This window comes from Ochotona princeps, chromosome 3 (assembly GCF_030435755.1).
Source record: "Ochotona princeps isolate mOchPri1 chromosome 3, mOchPri1.hap1, whole genome shotgun sequence".
Taxonomy (NCBI): Eukaryota; Metazoa; Chordata; class Mammalia; order Lagomorpha; family Ochotonidae; genus Ochotona; species Ochotona princeps.
In genome coordinates this window covers 38,332,092-38,347,627 of record NC_080834.1, presented here as the reverse complement: position 1 = coordinate 38,347,627, position 15,536 = coordinate 38,332,092, and the positions used below count along the sequence as shown (strand labels likewise).

General features: G+C 39.5%; 1 protein-coding gene across 4 annotated transcripts in view; it reads left to right on the top strand.

Annotated features, from left to right (window-relative positions):
- The window catches only part of MAP3K7CL (MAP3K7 C-terminal like), a 38,615-nt gene extending 23,353 nt beyond the window's left edge, over positions 1–15,262 (top strand). For all 4 annotated transcript variants that reach the window (XM_058661248.1, XM_004588590.2, XM_058661250.1 and 1 more), the window contains 2 exons: positions 463–578; positions 14,853–15,262. In XM_058661248.1, the coding sequence (XP_058517231.1) occupies positions 463–578; positions 14,853–15,033 (297 nt within the window). In that variant the 3' untranslated portion in view covers positions 15,034–15,262. The remainder of the gene's footprint in view (positions 1–462; positions 579–14,852) is intronic.
- The last annotated feature ends 274 nt before the right edge of the window (positions 15,263–15,536 follow it).

The window sequence follows — 15,536 nt, the reverse complement described above, 5'->3', positions numbered from 1 at the left end:
CAGCCTTTCTTTTACTGCCACTCCAATTTACAAAATGAGACTATTTCTCTGGATTATAGGAATAGAAAACAACGGGTAACTGACAGAGACAACTGAAATATCCCCCTCCACAGCCCTTCTCTAAGAAAGTTTACCATTTCTGGGGATAATAAGAGAATCAGTTGGAGACTTACTTATACTCCTACATGTGGTAGGTAGTTGACGTATAATGGATTTTGGGTCTCAGGCTCAGTTCTGTGATGTCCGTGAGTGACACTGGGAAGTGTATGTGGGGATTATCAGCAGCCCTGTCTCTTTGTAGTCAAATAGAATCAGCTGAACTCAGTCCAAAATTGACTGACAAAGCTGTTGTCATGAAAAAAGAAGTAGGAAAAAACCCTTCCTGAGAAGAAACCAGTAGAGCAAAATCATTGGCAATTTCTTCTGACTTGAAATGAGCTAATTTCTCTTTCGTCCCTTAAGCCTCTGCCACCTTGCCATGACTCCGTGGAATCCATGCAGGTGTTCAAACAGCACTGCCAAATTGCGGAAGAGTACCATGAGGTCAAGAAAGAAATTGCCCTGCTTGAAGAAAGGAAGTAAGTACTTCCCCCGGAGCACTCTCACCTCTGCCCTATGACTGGGCAAGGGCTGAACAGGAAGGGAGAGGGTGGGTTGAGCATGGATTGGAGGGAGGGCAAGCAAGAATGGTCCAAACCGTGCTTGCTAGATCCAGTGCTCACTTCATGGAGTAACAAGAGGAACAGTAAAACTGCTTTCTGCAGAAAACTGTTTTAATATTATTATTTTTAGTTCAGGAAATTAAAATAGCCAAAAGAGCGACTAGAGCCACATCATAGTCTTTGTGAATGTGCCCCATGGCACTTTGGCATGGGTGAATTTTAATTAATGCATAAAACAGGGGGTACAAACATATGAGGAAGCCGCTGGGGTAGCTTTTTGGAATAATGCAAATGTATTAGTTGGCTAGCTGCATTTTATAGCCCAAGTTTCTATCTTGGGAGCTTCTATTACCATTACAGTTCTGCTGTAGGGAATGATACTATTCTACTAATCAAAGAACTCTAATTTTAATTACTCATAAGTTTTGTTTCAGAATCTTCCTTTGTCTTGTACTCGATTCTACCAATGTCTGACTCTCAATTCATGCTTTCAAAGAATTAATTTTTATTGTTTCCTTCATAGTACTTATCAGTTTGTACTGACATATTCTCAGGAAGGTTTTTTTCATTCATATTTGAATGTCTTATTAAGTGGTGAGTTGCTTATCATCGGATTCTGAAGTGTTGGATAGTACATGGCTTCTGCATTAATGCTTAACGCATAAATGATTAATGAGAGTGTCAAGAATGATTCAAACCTGTTGCAACTCTTGAAATTTTGTTTCTTCTCTCCTTTCTGTTACTGGAGTGAGACATGATACATATGTATTACTTAATTTTTAAATAAAAGCAAGAGAAACCTTTAAGAAAAAAATTATGAGATTCTTAGGGTTCGTTTGAGACTGTTCAGAAGGGTAGTCAGACAGTCTAGCAGCTGGTGGGCACTATGGGTTTGGGATTAGAACTGTCTCTTAGACCTCAGTATGCTACAACGTTTCTTCTTTTCTTGCTTGACCGTGCTTCAAGCATAAAATAATATTTGGACTTTGGTTATAGGGGATTCAAAATGTTTAGTAGGAGATCAGAAACAGATTCTTCCCCTTCTATATCTAAGACTTTTTTTTTTTTGGTCTAGGGGTTTTGATATGTTGCTTGAATTCAGGTTATACATTTATGCACTCACTGCCTGAGTCCTAAAAAGTATTTCATGATAATGATAATATGAGCAGTGTTGAAGATGAATTCAAAGGAGGTCCTATATGACTGGTAGCCTCTGTGTCTTCCTGTGTGTGTGTGTGAGTGAGAGAGAGAGAGAGAGACAGAGAGAGAAACAATGTAGGCATAGTACGAAAAAAAAAAAAACCCTTTGTCACTGAAATGAGCTCCATGTGTGGGTTTTTTTCCCTCTTGTCAATACAAGACTCTCCCACTAAATTACAAGTTTTTCAGGACTGTATTTCTGTATGTTGTATTTTAAGAAAATACAGGATATTAACATGAAAGTGACAGCTACCTAGTGTTTGAAACCTGTCCTGGCAACCTGTATGGAGAACAATGCTGACTGTGGGTACTACAACATCACTAACATAAGAGAAGATCAATTTCTAGAAATAACGTAGCCAGCTCCTAGCTAGACACTTCATATAACCTTATGCAACCACAAAGAAGTAGGCCTAATTTCCTTGAGTGTTTTTGTGTAGAGTTCTTATTTCCTCTCTAAATCTATTTGAATTTTCTGTCTAAATAATTGGCTTAGATACGGGCAAAGGTCAAATTATTCATCATTTTTTTTCTTTCTGTTACATAAAGTCTTTCAAGTTCCATTTTTTCCCATCCCTACTCTTACCATTTGGGTTTGGGGCCTATTACTTCACATCTTGACTGATCCCAAAGTGTAAGTGCCTTCCTACCTACTATTTCTTGTTGCTAAGAAATGACAGCCAAACCTTGGCTGGATTCCAAGGCTTAGCCTACTATCCTTGATGCTTCTGGAGCACTACTTATCTCATTTCTTAACTTCAGCTGCGTTGCCCAGGCTCTTCCTGTAGCAGGAGCTGGAGCCTGCTGCATCTGAGCCTTTGTTCAGATCACAGCCTTGGCTTTGCCTGGTGCCTACACAAAAGCTGCCCTTTCCCAGTGAAGTCTCAACCTCTACCCCTGATCCAGATAACCCACAGTGATCCGTTCTTTCGCTGAGAGAAAAGAGAACTCTCTGGAACGATTCTTTTGGTGTCTGTTGTAGGCTGGTGCTACCACTAGCTATGATTATCACTACGTTTGTTTCTTGTCGCTGTTTCTGTCACAGTTCCCACAAAGATGGACATGTTTTAAGAACTCTTCTGTATTGTGTCAGCTAGCCTGGAGTTGTACACAGGACTCAGTATGAATAAGGGTAGAGTTGCTGATTCTAGGCTACAGTAATGGTTTTTGTGTGCATTTTTATCTTATTTATAGTTTGTATGCTTTTTGTTTATACCAGAAAGTTGATATCATTAATAGAGGACTAATATTATTAAGGAAGTATTGTAAAAGAAATTTTAAAAAAGGGACTATTGTTATATTTATGTTAGTAAATAAATGTGTCAGATGTTCTAAAGGTTATTAGCTATCACTGATTTTATTTATACTTTATGGAAAAAGGAAGTCATTTTATACCAGATCTTTTCCAGAAATCTTTGTTTTCAGCATACTGGACCACATCCATTTGATCCAAGTAATCTGCTTTGCACTTGCTGGTGATTCTGATGAGAATTTCTTCCTCATGACTTCATAAAGCAGAGCCAATAATGTTGCATCTGGTGGTGAGCTGGCATAGCTAGAGGGGCTAAAGGCCTGTGTCTCAAGCTGAACTTCTCTCTTATCTCCAGAGGGGGTCACTCTGGATCAAGTTTGGGAGAATTTGCAGAGGAGCAATGAGAACAACTGGTGTTTCAGAGTGGATCTATTCTGTGGATAAAGAGGCACATGTTGTCTAGGATTATAAACCTGGCATGGGATGCAGCTAACTTACAGACTTCTGGTTTATTACCAATGATTTAAGAGATGCTTGTTATTAGTTTTATTGAAAAATTTTGATGAAAATTTTAATTGAAATTTTTATTGAAATTTCTACTATAAAAATACTTTATGGAAAGCTTTAAAAATCATCTAGAATTCTAACATATTGAAAAACCCTCACTATAAATTTTTGCATATAGATATTTTAGTATAATTATACCATTAGAGTTATGCATACCATAATCATACATATTCAGTAGTGTAAAATGGAAAGCATGATTTTCAGTAAATATGATAATGTATACCTCTTGTATAAAACACATAAATCATTTTTGTATTTATAGTGGAAGTCTGTGGATGCAAAATATGGATATTTTATGGTTTTTGGAACACAGCTTAAAATTACTTGACAGAACTTTTTGGAAAGTATCTGATGAAAGTGCATTCAACTGTGAAAGTTGCTTTGTTTCAGACAGAATTTTCCTTTTGTTCAATGGCGGAAACACTTGCCCATACTATGCTAGGTCCTTTGATATTCAGGAAATTGACTTAGGAACCCAGTGTTGTGGTATATGGGTCAAGTCACTGCCTACTGCTCTGGCATCTTACATGGGCATCGGCTCATGTCTCAGCTGATCCACTTCTGATCCAACTCCTTGCTGATGTACCAGGGTAAGCAGTGGAGGAAGATGGCTCCAGTGCTCGGGCCCTTGCACCCATGTAAGAGACCCGAATGAAGCTTGTGGCTCCTGGTTTGGGGCTGGCCTGGCCCCAGCTGCTGTGCAGGATTGGGAAGTGAATCAATGAGTAAGAGATCTTTTTTTTTCTCTTTCTCACTCACTCTCTGTAACTATGCCTTTCAAATAAATAAAATAAATCTTAAAAATGAAAAATTTGACTTAGAATGTCAGAAAAAGTGATAATTTCTGAAAACCATCAGATTGAAGAATGTTGCATAATTTAAAAAAAATAATCCAGTGATTCTCAGTGTATTCATAGTATTGTGCAACCATTACCACAAGTTTATCACCCTGGAAAGAATTTCATCATCCCACCAAAAAACCTTCTAGTTTGTATCTTTATGAAATTTTCTTTCTGGACATTTAATAGGAGTGAATCACAAAGTAGGTGGTTTTTACTGGCTGGCTTCTTCTACTTCGCATTGTTTTCAAGATTCACCCGTGTGGCATTGTGCAGGTGTCAGCATACCACTTTTTTTCTAAAGTATGTCTTGGATTTCTTTTATTTTTTTAATATTTATTTATATTTATTTGAAAGCCAGAGCTACAAAGAGTTACAGAGAGGGAGAAAGGCAGAGACAGAGAAAGGGCTCTTCCATCACCGGATTCATTCCCCAAATGGCCCAAAATGGCTGAGCAAACCTGAAGCAAGGAGCCAGGAGCTTCTTCTGGGTCTTTCATGTGGGTACAGGGTCCAAGGACTTAGGCCATTTTTTTTGCTGTTTTTCCAGACAATAAGCAGGGAGCTAGGTTAGGAAGGGGAGCACCTGGAACATGAACTGGTGTCCAAATAGGATGCTGGAGCTGCTGGCAGAGGATTAGCTTGCTGTTCTACCCAGCCAGCCCCAGAACCTCATTTGGTTGAATAATATTGTATTGCATGGATCACAGTATTTTATTGATTCTATCATCCATTAATGGACATTTGAGCTATTTTCACTTTTTGGCTATTACAAGCAATGCTGCTATAAACACTCCATGTGTTAAGTTTTTGTGTGAAAATATGTTTCTAATTCTCTTAAACATGTACCTCAAATTGTTAGGTCATGTAATTCAATGGTAACCTTTTGAGAAATCATCACAAGTGTTCCCAAAGCATGTGCTCCATTTTATGATCTCATTGACATTCCTGCCAGCACTTCTGTGTTTTTGATTTCAGCCATTTTAGTGGATGTGAATTGATGTGATTGTGGTTGTGATTTAATCTGCCTGGTGGCTGTTAAGATTACAGAGCTTTTCACATGCTTATTGGCCATTTTGATAGCTTTTTGGAGAAATTGCTATTCAGATCCTTTGCCTGTATTTTTAGTTATTGAGTTTTAAAAGTCATACAATTTTAAAGGCTTCAGGCAAAACATTAAGAGGAAGTTTTTTTTTTTTTTTAATCAAGTACTACCACCATCAAAGTGAGAACTACATACTCGTGTCTTAAAAAGGCAGCTAAAATGATGGCTAGTGAAGCAATATTGTCATTGGAACATATCTGGATAAGGAGAAAGGTGCCTAGGTAAACTGTAAAATATGGTCTTAAATGAATCTTGTTTCCCTTGTTAGTTATGGTATTAAATTTATTTTTTTTAAAAGATTTGTCAGAGTTACAATGAGAATGAGAGAGAGAAAGCGAGAGAAAGAGACCTCCCATCTGCTGGATGGTTGAAATGGTAAGGGCTAAGGCAGGCGGTAACCAGCAGACGAAGATTCTTCCATGTCTCTTACATGGGTGTCTGGGGCCCAAGCACTTGGACAGTCTTCTGCTGCTTTTGCCAGGCTGGATTGCAAGTGGATCAGCTGAGTCATGAACCAGTGCCCATATGGGAGGCCCCATCAACAGCCACTGGCTTTGTACACCACATTGTCTGCTCTTTGAATTTATCTGGAACGTTTAATTCTTTAACATATTACCAAAGGCAAATATTTTAAAACTGTCTTCTGGGGAGTCTCTCAAGACTGGGAGTAATGAAAATGTCAGGCAGGGCTGTATCAAGGTTAGAGAAGGTCTAATTTTATCTGTTCTGTTTGCTTCACTTCAGGATTTGATTTTCCTTGAAAAAGGATTCTAGAGCAAGTGAACACTGAAAACCAAACTTTGCTCTTATAGTCAAAGTATATATTTTAGTAACTATTCAGTAAGTCTATAGAAATCAGATGATCTAGGTGTGGACTTCAGAGTTTTATATTTTGACACAATAAACTTATTTTTAAAAAAGATTTATTTTTTTTATTGGAAAGACAGATATACAGAGAGAAGGGAACAAAGAGATAAAGATCTTCCGTCCACTGGCTCACTACCCAAGTGGCACAGTGGCTGGAGATGAACTGATCTGAGTCCAGGAGCCAAGAGCGAGGGGCTAAGAGGCAGAAGCCAGGAGCTTCTTCAGGCCTCCCGAGTAGGTGCAGGGTCCCAAGGCCTTGGGCTATCCTCTGTAGCCTTCCCAGGCCACAAGTAGGAAGCTGGATGGGAAGTTGGGCAGCCGGGATACGAACCAGCGCCACATGGGATTCTGGCAGATGCAAGGTGAGGATTTAGCCCTTATGCTATTTCACCAGGTCCATAAACTTACCTTTGTAAAAAGATTTATTTATGTAATCGAAAGTATCACATGGAGAGAGAGAGAGAGAGAAAGAAAGAGAAAGAGAGAGAGAGAGAGAGAGAGAGAGCGCTTCCATCTTCTATTCACTGGCTAGATGGTCACAATGGCTAGGGATGGACCCAGAGATAGGAGCCAGGAACTTCCTCATGGTCTCCTACTTAGGTGCAGAGGCCCAAATGCTTGGGCCAGGCCATTATAGGCGTCTGAGTCTAAAATGGAGCAGCTGGGACATAATCAGCACCCACATGGGATGCTGGTGTTATAGGTAGTGGTTTAAGTGGTTACATCACAACACTGGTTGCAATAAACTCACCTTTCAACTCTGTCTTCCTTGAGATTTTTGGCCTACCCCTATATTTCTCTGAGGGTATGTAGCAAGATAATGAAAAAGCTAAGTTTTGTCTTCGCTGTAGTATCTGACATGGGTAAGAGGCGTTCTGGGTAAGATTTGAGCTATGAATTCATCTCTGAACAATGAAGATGGGCTTCCCAAGTTGCTTTGACTGGCAAGAATGGAGAACAGTGCCTCATTTCCAAGTACATTTGCTAAGAGAATAGGTGTCAGCATCAAAGAGGTGCCTCCATTCTTTTCTTGGCCGGAGGAGTCAGAGGGGGAGCCAGAGGATCTCATTTTATAAGAAACACCGGTATCTCAGAGGTCATTCAACTGTGTGATTACATATAATGCCCTAAATCATAATGACTTACACTTTTTTTTAATATATATTTTTATTATACTATTTATGTATCTGAGGTGAAGGGGGATATTGAGGGAGAATCCCCACCCAGTCTCCCACCTGTCCAAAGTCCCGGATGTGGGGCATGCTCTGAGATACTTGCTCAAGTGGTCTTAATAGTCCTCCAGTTATGGATCGCTGCCAGTCTCACCACTCCCAGCTCGATTAGGTCATTGAAGAAGCCACTGATTGTCACAGTCCATCACGGAGTCTTCATTTGCCCAGTATTTCGCTGCCCAACATTTAGCTGAGGTGGTTGATTGACCTGCTCCGTCCTCCGTCCTCTCCTAGCCAGGGCTCTGAGTCCAGCAGTTCGACTGGGGAGATCACCAAAGAAACTTTGAGATATTTCCAGATCAGATTCCTGCATGTTCCAGCAAGCACCGGGCCTGGCACAGTCCATCACCACGATCAGTCGGTGGTTGCAATCGCTGGGCTGGCTCCGCTCTCAGTCCCGAGTTGCACTGGAACCAAGGGTGTTGCAGTCCAGCCTGGTTCTGCCCAGCACGCACTCGACTCTTTCATCAACCAGTGGGGGCTGCAGCCCAGTCAGGGCAACCCACAATAACCCCGACCAGGCCCGCCCCTCACCCTGGCCTGCCAGTATGCATAGCAGACCAGTCCAGTCTGTCCCACTTCCCATTTGGCTCCAGTACCTGTCAATGGGTATTGAAGCTTAGTTCCCTCCAACCAACTCAACTATCCAGCCCTCAGGGATATTGCTGAGTGCCTCTCCTTCTAGCCACCCCAGCCCCCGTCCTAGTTTTCATGCCCTCCCGCGGGAATAGTGACCCAAGAGGGGGGAACCCCACCACTTCTCTCCTGGGTCTCTCTCAGCCCCGGTTTATGATCTCTTTGGGTGGTTCTGTGGTTTGACTTGGCAGAAATAGCCCCCAGTGCCAGCTTCTGCCAGCTGTCTGCGGTTAAGCCCAAACAACTTTCACCCACTCCAATTTATGCTAGAACCGGAAGGAATAATCAGCCCAGCCTGGCTTTTCCCTAATCTAGTCCACATGCAGCGCTCAGGTGTTGCAGCCCTGCCCAGTCTGGTCTGTCCCCATCCCAGCCCAAGCTATCCAGTGAGAGTAGCTGTCCGGTGAGGGGACCAGCCCCTCCATCCCCCCGCTGGCTCTGCCCTCTCCTTTCCTGGTTCTCACGCGTGTTGGTTGGGTGCTGCATTCAAATCCAGTACAGGTAATCTCACCCTGGCATTCCATATCATGCACTAGTTTTTGTTGCGATCAAAACTGGTCTGACCCACACTCTGGTGTTCGGGTTTGCCAGTGGATGACATGAACTGATTCAGCCTGGTCCGCCCCTGACCCATGCCAAGTGTATGCCAGTGGGAAAATTTCCATGGCCCATTCTGGGCTGTTTCCTATCATGCTTCTTGCGCTTATTTTGCGCATACCAGGGGGTCCATGAGCCAGCCTTTCTCAGTTCACCTTCTGTCCTAGCAGCAACAGTAGCTTTTCATGGCTGGCTTTCACCCCACTCTGGTTCTTGTTGCTGGATGTCTCAGCCCAGCCATGGCTCGAATGACTTACACTTTTTAAATATTTAATTTTATGACACAGTTCCATAGGCTCTGGGATTACCCCAACCCCTCCCCAGGCCCTCCTTCCATTTTGATTTCCTCTGTATTATTACAGTAGTACAGCTCGTAAACGGTTAGGATTCCATCATTGTGGGCATGGACTATGCAGGGAGTCCAGCATCTTATTGTCAAGATGAATTCAACAGTTTAATTGGGAGACCATCTTTGATCTGAGAGTAATGGCAGAGTATCATCCCCTCAACTGAAAAGCCACAACACAAATTCAACATCAAGAAGAAAAATGTTAAGTTACAAAATTATGAAGCTAACTAACATGCTATTGAGTGAACAATGTGGTAGAAAATGCAAGTTCTTAACCGCATCCTGTAACTACTTCATTGACATCTCAAATTTGGTTTATACATAACCGACTGGTATAAACCTTAAAATGGTTGTGGGGTACTATTTAGCTGTCTCGTGTCTTTTTTTTCATATTTTTATTTAGCAGCTTATAGCATTCAAGCAATATTTAACTGAACTTCATGAATTTTAGGGTAGTCCAAACAGGCTTATAACTCTAATAAGCCATATATTAATGATTGAGGAGCAGAACAGTTTTAGGAGGGGTGCGCAGAGAAATCTTCTCTTAGTGAGGAGTAACTGATCTTTGTGTCCTACCTAGTAAGGTATATGAGAGTCCAAGCTGACTTTTTCTTGTCTGTTCTAAACTTTCCTTATTGGTCTCTCTGACTATCTGATCTAATTTGGGGGGCTCCGGAGTGATCCTGATGGTCATTGCAAGAGAGGATGGGGAGCCAAAGTTGGAAATAACTTACACATTTTATGTCAATTACATGTAGGCCAGTCATTCAGCAGGAATTGCATTATTAGCTGTCTTTACACTGGGTCATCTTCCTGAAGCTGGGTTGGAACAGATAAAATATTCACGTCTCTATAGGAGAGTGACTTTAAATGCCTTTGCTAAGACAGGAGGCTCAATCTAAACTCTGGAGCAGCAGAGCTGAGAAGCATTTGGTTTTTCATCTTACATCTATTCCAGCATGATTTTTTCCAGAATGATTGGTGAAGGGAATCTCCATTTCATTGGTAGTGCTGATTTTCAGTGGGGTGATTCTCTAGTCCTCTGGACCTTGGCAGCAGCCAGAGGCATGTTTGCATTTTTTGTTGTATCTGACTGGAACTGGGAATTGTTTCTGATTAGAAACCAAAGAAGGTGCTAAACCTCTTTCTATGCCAATGTACAGGGCTCTTTCAATAAAAAAGAATTGTGCGGCCAAAATGTCAGTTGTTCCAAGGCTGAGAAACTCAGCTATAGAGCCAGTCTTACCTATTCCTTACGTCCTCCTGCAAAGTTGCCCTTTAAATAACGAGAGATATTGTTGCATTTGTTTATACTATTCTTCTCTTGGTTTCACTTCTGTGGTCTAAGCTAACCTTTGGAAATTCTAATTCAATACCATTGATTGTTCTTAGACTTGAAGGTAGACTCCCACCTTTTTGTCATCTAGAAGCTTGTGTTCTTTCCCTTGGGTATCAATGCTCATAATTGATCATATACTCCAAAAACCTCCAAAAGAGCAGTGTACTACCTTATTTTTAAAGAAATGTCATGTTGAAGGAAGATAATATTTTATTATCTTATTTTCCAAAGCTTAATACTTCTCTGTGGTCAAACTGATTGCAATTTTGTGTTTTCCAAGTAAAAATCTGTAGTCAACTTTGAATGTGCCCAGAACTATTGTAGCTGTTTTCCAGAATACAAAAAATATGTGTCCTAATGATGAATCTACATTCTAACCCTCTGCAATGTAAAAGAAGTCCTAAATTTTGGAATTTGTTTTTACCAAGCTTCAAAATTTTTTTTATCCATTCACTTGAACATTTTCTTGTCTCTTTTATTTTATCAACTAAAAGAATTTCTAGGTGTTAACTTAGGATCAGATACAGAAGACCTATGAGGTTATGATGTGGACTTCAAAGAGTGGAGTAAGCTGTTTGACTTCAGAAATAAAATTCCTGTAGCTATGTTCTGCTACCCTCATATCACATTATATTGAAAAGAATTACAAAAATGATACAGCCAAGAAATGAAAGGTCCACGTTCAAGTTAATTATACATATTGATTTGTTCTTCACATCATTTATTTATAAGATCATTTCTGTAACTTCATGTGCCAGGGATTAATTATGAATTGCTAATGGATGAGCATGAATATGTCTATTTAAATATATCCAGGACAGAAAACAATAGGCATTTTGACAGTATTCATTGAATATCTGAATAATTGCTTATCAAATACATGAAATTAATTCAGAAGCCTATCTATTGAGTCTTCTAGATTAAAGAATAAATTATTATTGACTTTTTCTAATATAAGAAAATTGACTGGACAATCCTGGCCATTCTTTTTAGTTGTAAAATCTGTGATTGCATGGTCTTTTATCTCCACCATTCAGGACTAATATGTATGGTTTTCGGCGTTTTGAATGAGGTCAAATAACAAGCTTGGAAGACAGTTATTATTTAAGTTAGTGGTAGTAATTCCCACTCCCAGACTATGAGTCAAATAAAACTATTTCTTTGTAAATTATTCACATGACTTAGATAATTTGAAAAGAATAGAAGTAGAATAAGAATCGGCGAAGCACTAGAGGATTTGGAGCATCTCTCTCTCTCTCTCTTTCTTTTTTTTTAATTAAATTTATTCATTAATTACATTGTGTTGTAATTACATAGAATCTGGGATTCTCCCCCCACCCTCCCTCTCTCTTTCAATATACGTAGTTTATTCTAATTTCTTTTCAGATGGTTATAAGGGGATTTTTCATAATCACTATTTAGTTACTGTCATTTACTTTCTCAACTATGCTCAGGGGCATATTTAATCAGAAGGATAATCTTGATTTCTTGCACTGCTTTATTAGCCATGCATTATCTCAGTTAAACAGGACATTTTGGGGTTCTGTTTCTTTATCTTTAAAATATCAGTAACATCTGCCTTTTTCTTCAGTTATTCATCCAGCAAGTATTTATTGTGAGGCTCTTCTATTCTGAACATATTGGAAGATCCAAAGATCAAGAAGAGTCCAGGGGATTTGTAGTGTGTTTTGTACCAGAATAAAATGTGTTTTGAAGTACTGTCATATCTCCATAGAGAGATATTTGCACATACACATATGTATGCATAGATAATGTATATATTCAGTCATATTCTGCCGCCCTAAGTACTTCTTTGAATATTTCCCATGAGCAAGAACGTTCTCCTGTTTAACCAGAGCAGAAAATGATCAGTAGTGTAATTCAAAGTCCATATTCAAGGGGCATCTATTTTCCAATCACGTCTTTGGAAGTTATGTGTCTTCTGGTTTAGAATCACACATTGTATTTGTCATTTCTCTCTGGTTTCTTAAATATGAAAGATAAAGGCTAGCAATTTTGTAGTATTTCCCTCAATTTGATATTGTCTGGTGCTCTTCATGAACAGATCTTGTTATATACTCTTGTCAGAAAAGGCACAGAAATGATCCTGAGTCCTTCATAGTTGGTATAGTGTCTGCGTATCTCATCACTTCCAGGTTTCTTCACATTTGTCATCATTGCAATTCACAGATAATCTGGGGATTCATTGATACACTCAGGTCAGATTTTCATACATTAAGTTTTCCGTAGATTAATTTTAGCATACATGTCTTCACAATGCACCTAATGTATTAGCAAGTATATAATTTATGAATGAATATACAGATTTATAAGACATAATAGGGATTTGTGCTCAAAGTGTTTTATTTAAGCTACTAATGTTATGCAACAAAAAGTGAAAGATGTTGGAGGTCTGACTGAATGAGATGATCAGGCTGTTTTCTAGATCTGGAATACTAAACTTTAAAAGTTGGGTTTTTACTCAGGAGACCCGTCTGGTTTCTAGTGACTCTGGACTTCTTTCTGATGGCAACTTGAATATTGCTGCTCTTCAGGAATATGTTAGATATTTTCTTCCCTTCGTATAGGAGAGGCTAGAAGAGACACTTTCTAGAAAGGTGGCCAACACCAATGATGAATGAATGCAAAGACAGTATTGGCACGTGTTGTGCAGCACACAGATTGTTAGAACAAGGATGCAGCACTGTTGTCTGAGAGTACAGCCACAGACCCCCAGCAGTCTGCAGACTGGGAGGACCCCAGGAAGAGGAGGCTTGGGACTGGAGATGGTCGCCCTGTGTTCAACTTTGATGACTTGTGTCTCATTTGCAGCATTATTTACTAAATACTTTTCTTTGTATGAGCTTTACCTAGATGTTTCTTTACATATGAACCTCTTCATAGGTCATGAGATCCTTGAAATCATGAGTGAGATACATTACTTCATATCTAAAAATACATGTTAAGGAAATTGAAAAGGTTAAAACGGAGTGTTATTTAGGCACCACCTGTGCTTAACCAAGGTTGACACCAGGAGAACAAAGTCCTCTCCTTAGGAAAGCTCTCTGGAAAGCTGTGTGTCTGAAGAACGTGATTAAGTGTTCTTCACTTTAAAGAGGAAGAACTGTGAGGTAAGAAGCATCTGTTGGGTCTAGACTAAGTTAGGATTAACTGACCCACATAAGGGGAAGGAGTCTAACATCTTTTTGGGTTTCCATGTTCATTAAATTGAAATGTGGACTTAGCACTACACCTTCTTATCATATGCGTTTATATGAATGAGTTATTTAAAAATATTTCCCTAAATTAAGACATGATCATTATAAACTGCTTCTGGCACTCTATGTCTCCTCAGCTCCACTAAGGCTGGATATAGATATCGTATTTTATTAACTGGAACCACAACACCACTTGGTACCTGGGCTTCTGTATTTGCAAAATTCAACCAACTTAAATTATGTTTTGTGTATTTAGTCTTATTGTGTACTAAACACTTGAAGACTTTGTTTTTAATCATTGTTCTCTAGCCAGTACAGTGACATTTACATTACATTAGATATTGTTATAATTAGTTGTTTATAAGTAACCTATCAATGTTTTAAAGCATATAGGAGGATTACATAGGTTATATGCACATACTGTGCTGTTTTTCCTGGAGGATTTGAGCATCCATGGATTCTAGATTTCTTGGGGGTCCTGGGACTGAAGCTTGACAGATACTGAGAGACAACTTTACATATGCAACAACTCAGAAATGACATGTAAAATAGTATCTGTAAGGAGAGAATTGGATACTTCAATTCAAGGAAGTCTAGTAAAGATATAGGAAACTAAGAAATATTAACTTATTTTCAAGTACAAAAGCTTGCTAAGATGTGAACTAACATTTCTTCTGTGTGCAAGACAGTAGGGAGCACTTTAAATAAAAAACTGATCTTTTTCTAACATAGATGTAATTTTTATTATTTCTTGTACTCTTGAAATGAGCATTTTTTGCACTATGGAAGAACCCCTGGGGTATGTGTGATCTTTTTGATGTATCTAATTCAGATTCTGGAATAAAAATAAAGAGGTCCAAGCCTCATGAGGGTAGAAAAACAGAAGTAAGCTGCTGAAAGCACTCTGCTTCCGTCCGTTGCAGTGGCATAATTTAATCTGTTTGTATTGCATTCTGTGCTTCTTTCTGCCCTGCATCTGGAATCTTCAGGAAGGAGCTCATTGCCAAGCTGGACCAGGCAGAAAAGGAGAAGGTGGATGCTGCTCAGCTGGTTCGGGAATTCGAAGCTCTGACGGAGGAAAACCGCACCTTGAAGCTGGCACAGTCACAGTGTGTGGAACAACTAGAAAAACTGAGAATACAGTATCAGAAGAGGCAGGGCTCCTCCTAACCTGAAATTGTTCCAACTAAGCCTGAGAGGTTGGTGGTTGTTAGACACTGGCCAAAGATTTTTTATTTGAAAAGGCTAGTGAGTAAAGCCTGATGCTTCTCTTCAGTATCTGTACAGCACGTGTCTAACCTGAGTTTGGTGCTTGTCAGCTTTGAGTTTGATTATTTTCACTGAGATCATGAGCACAGAAATATTGCCAACATGTGGTTTCAGAGTTCCTTATTCTCTCCCCAAGACGTATTTGTTCTTCTTTAAGAAAGTGTGGTCAAACTGGCCACCAGCATAGAAAATGATAAAAAAAAATAGTCTACTGGATAATCCTGCTAAGAATCATGAGCTGTGAAACACACCAGGAGGGTGCTCTGTGCAGTTTCCCAAGTGTGTATTTTAAAATTTCATGCTTTTAACATTTCAAGTCTGTTCAAATGTTAACTTTCAGAAACTCCTCTGCATCTATTTATTATCAGAGTCAGATTTAATCCTTCAGTGATTGATTGTTCTAA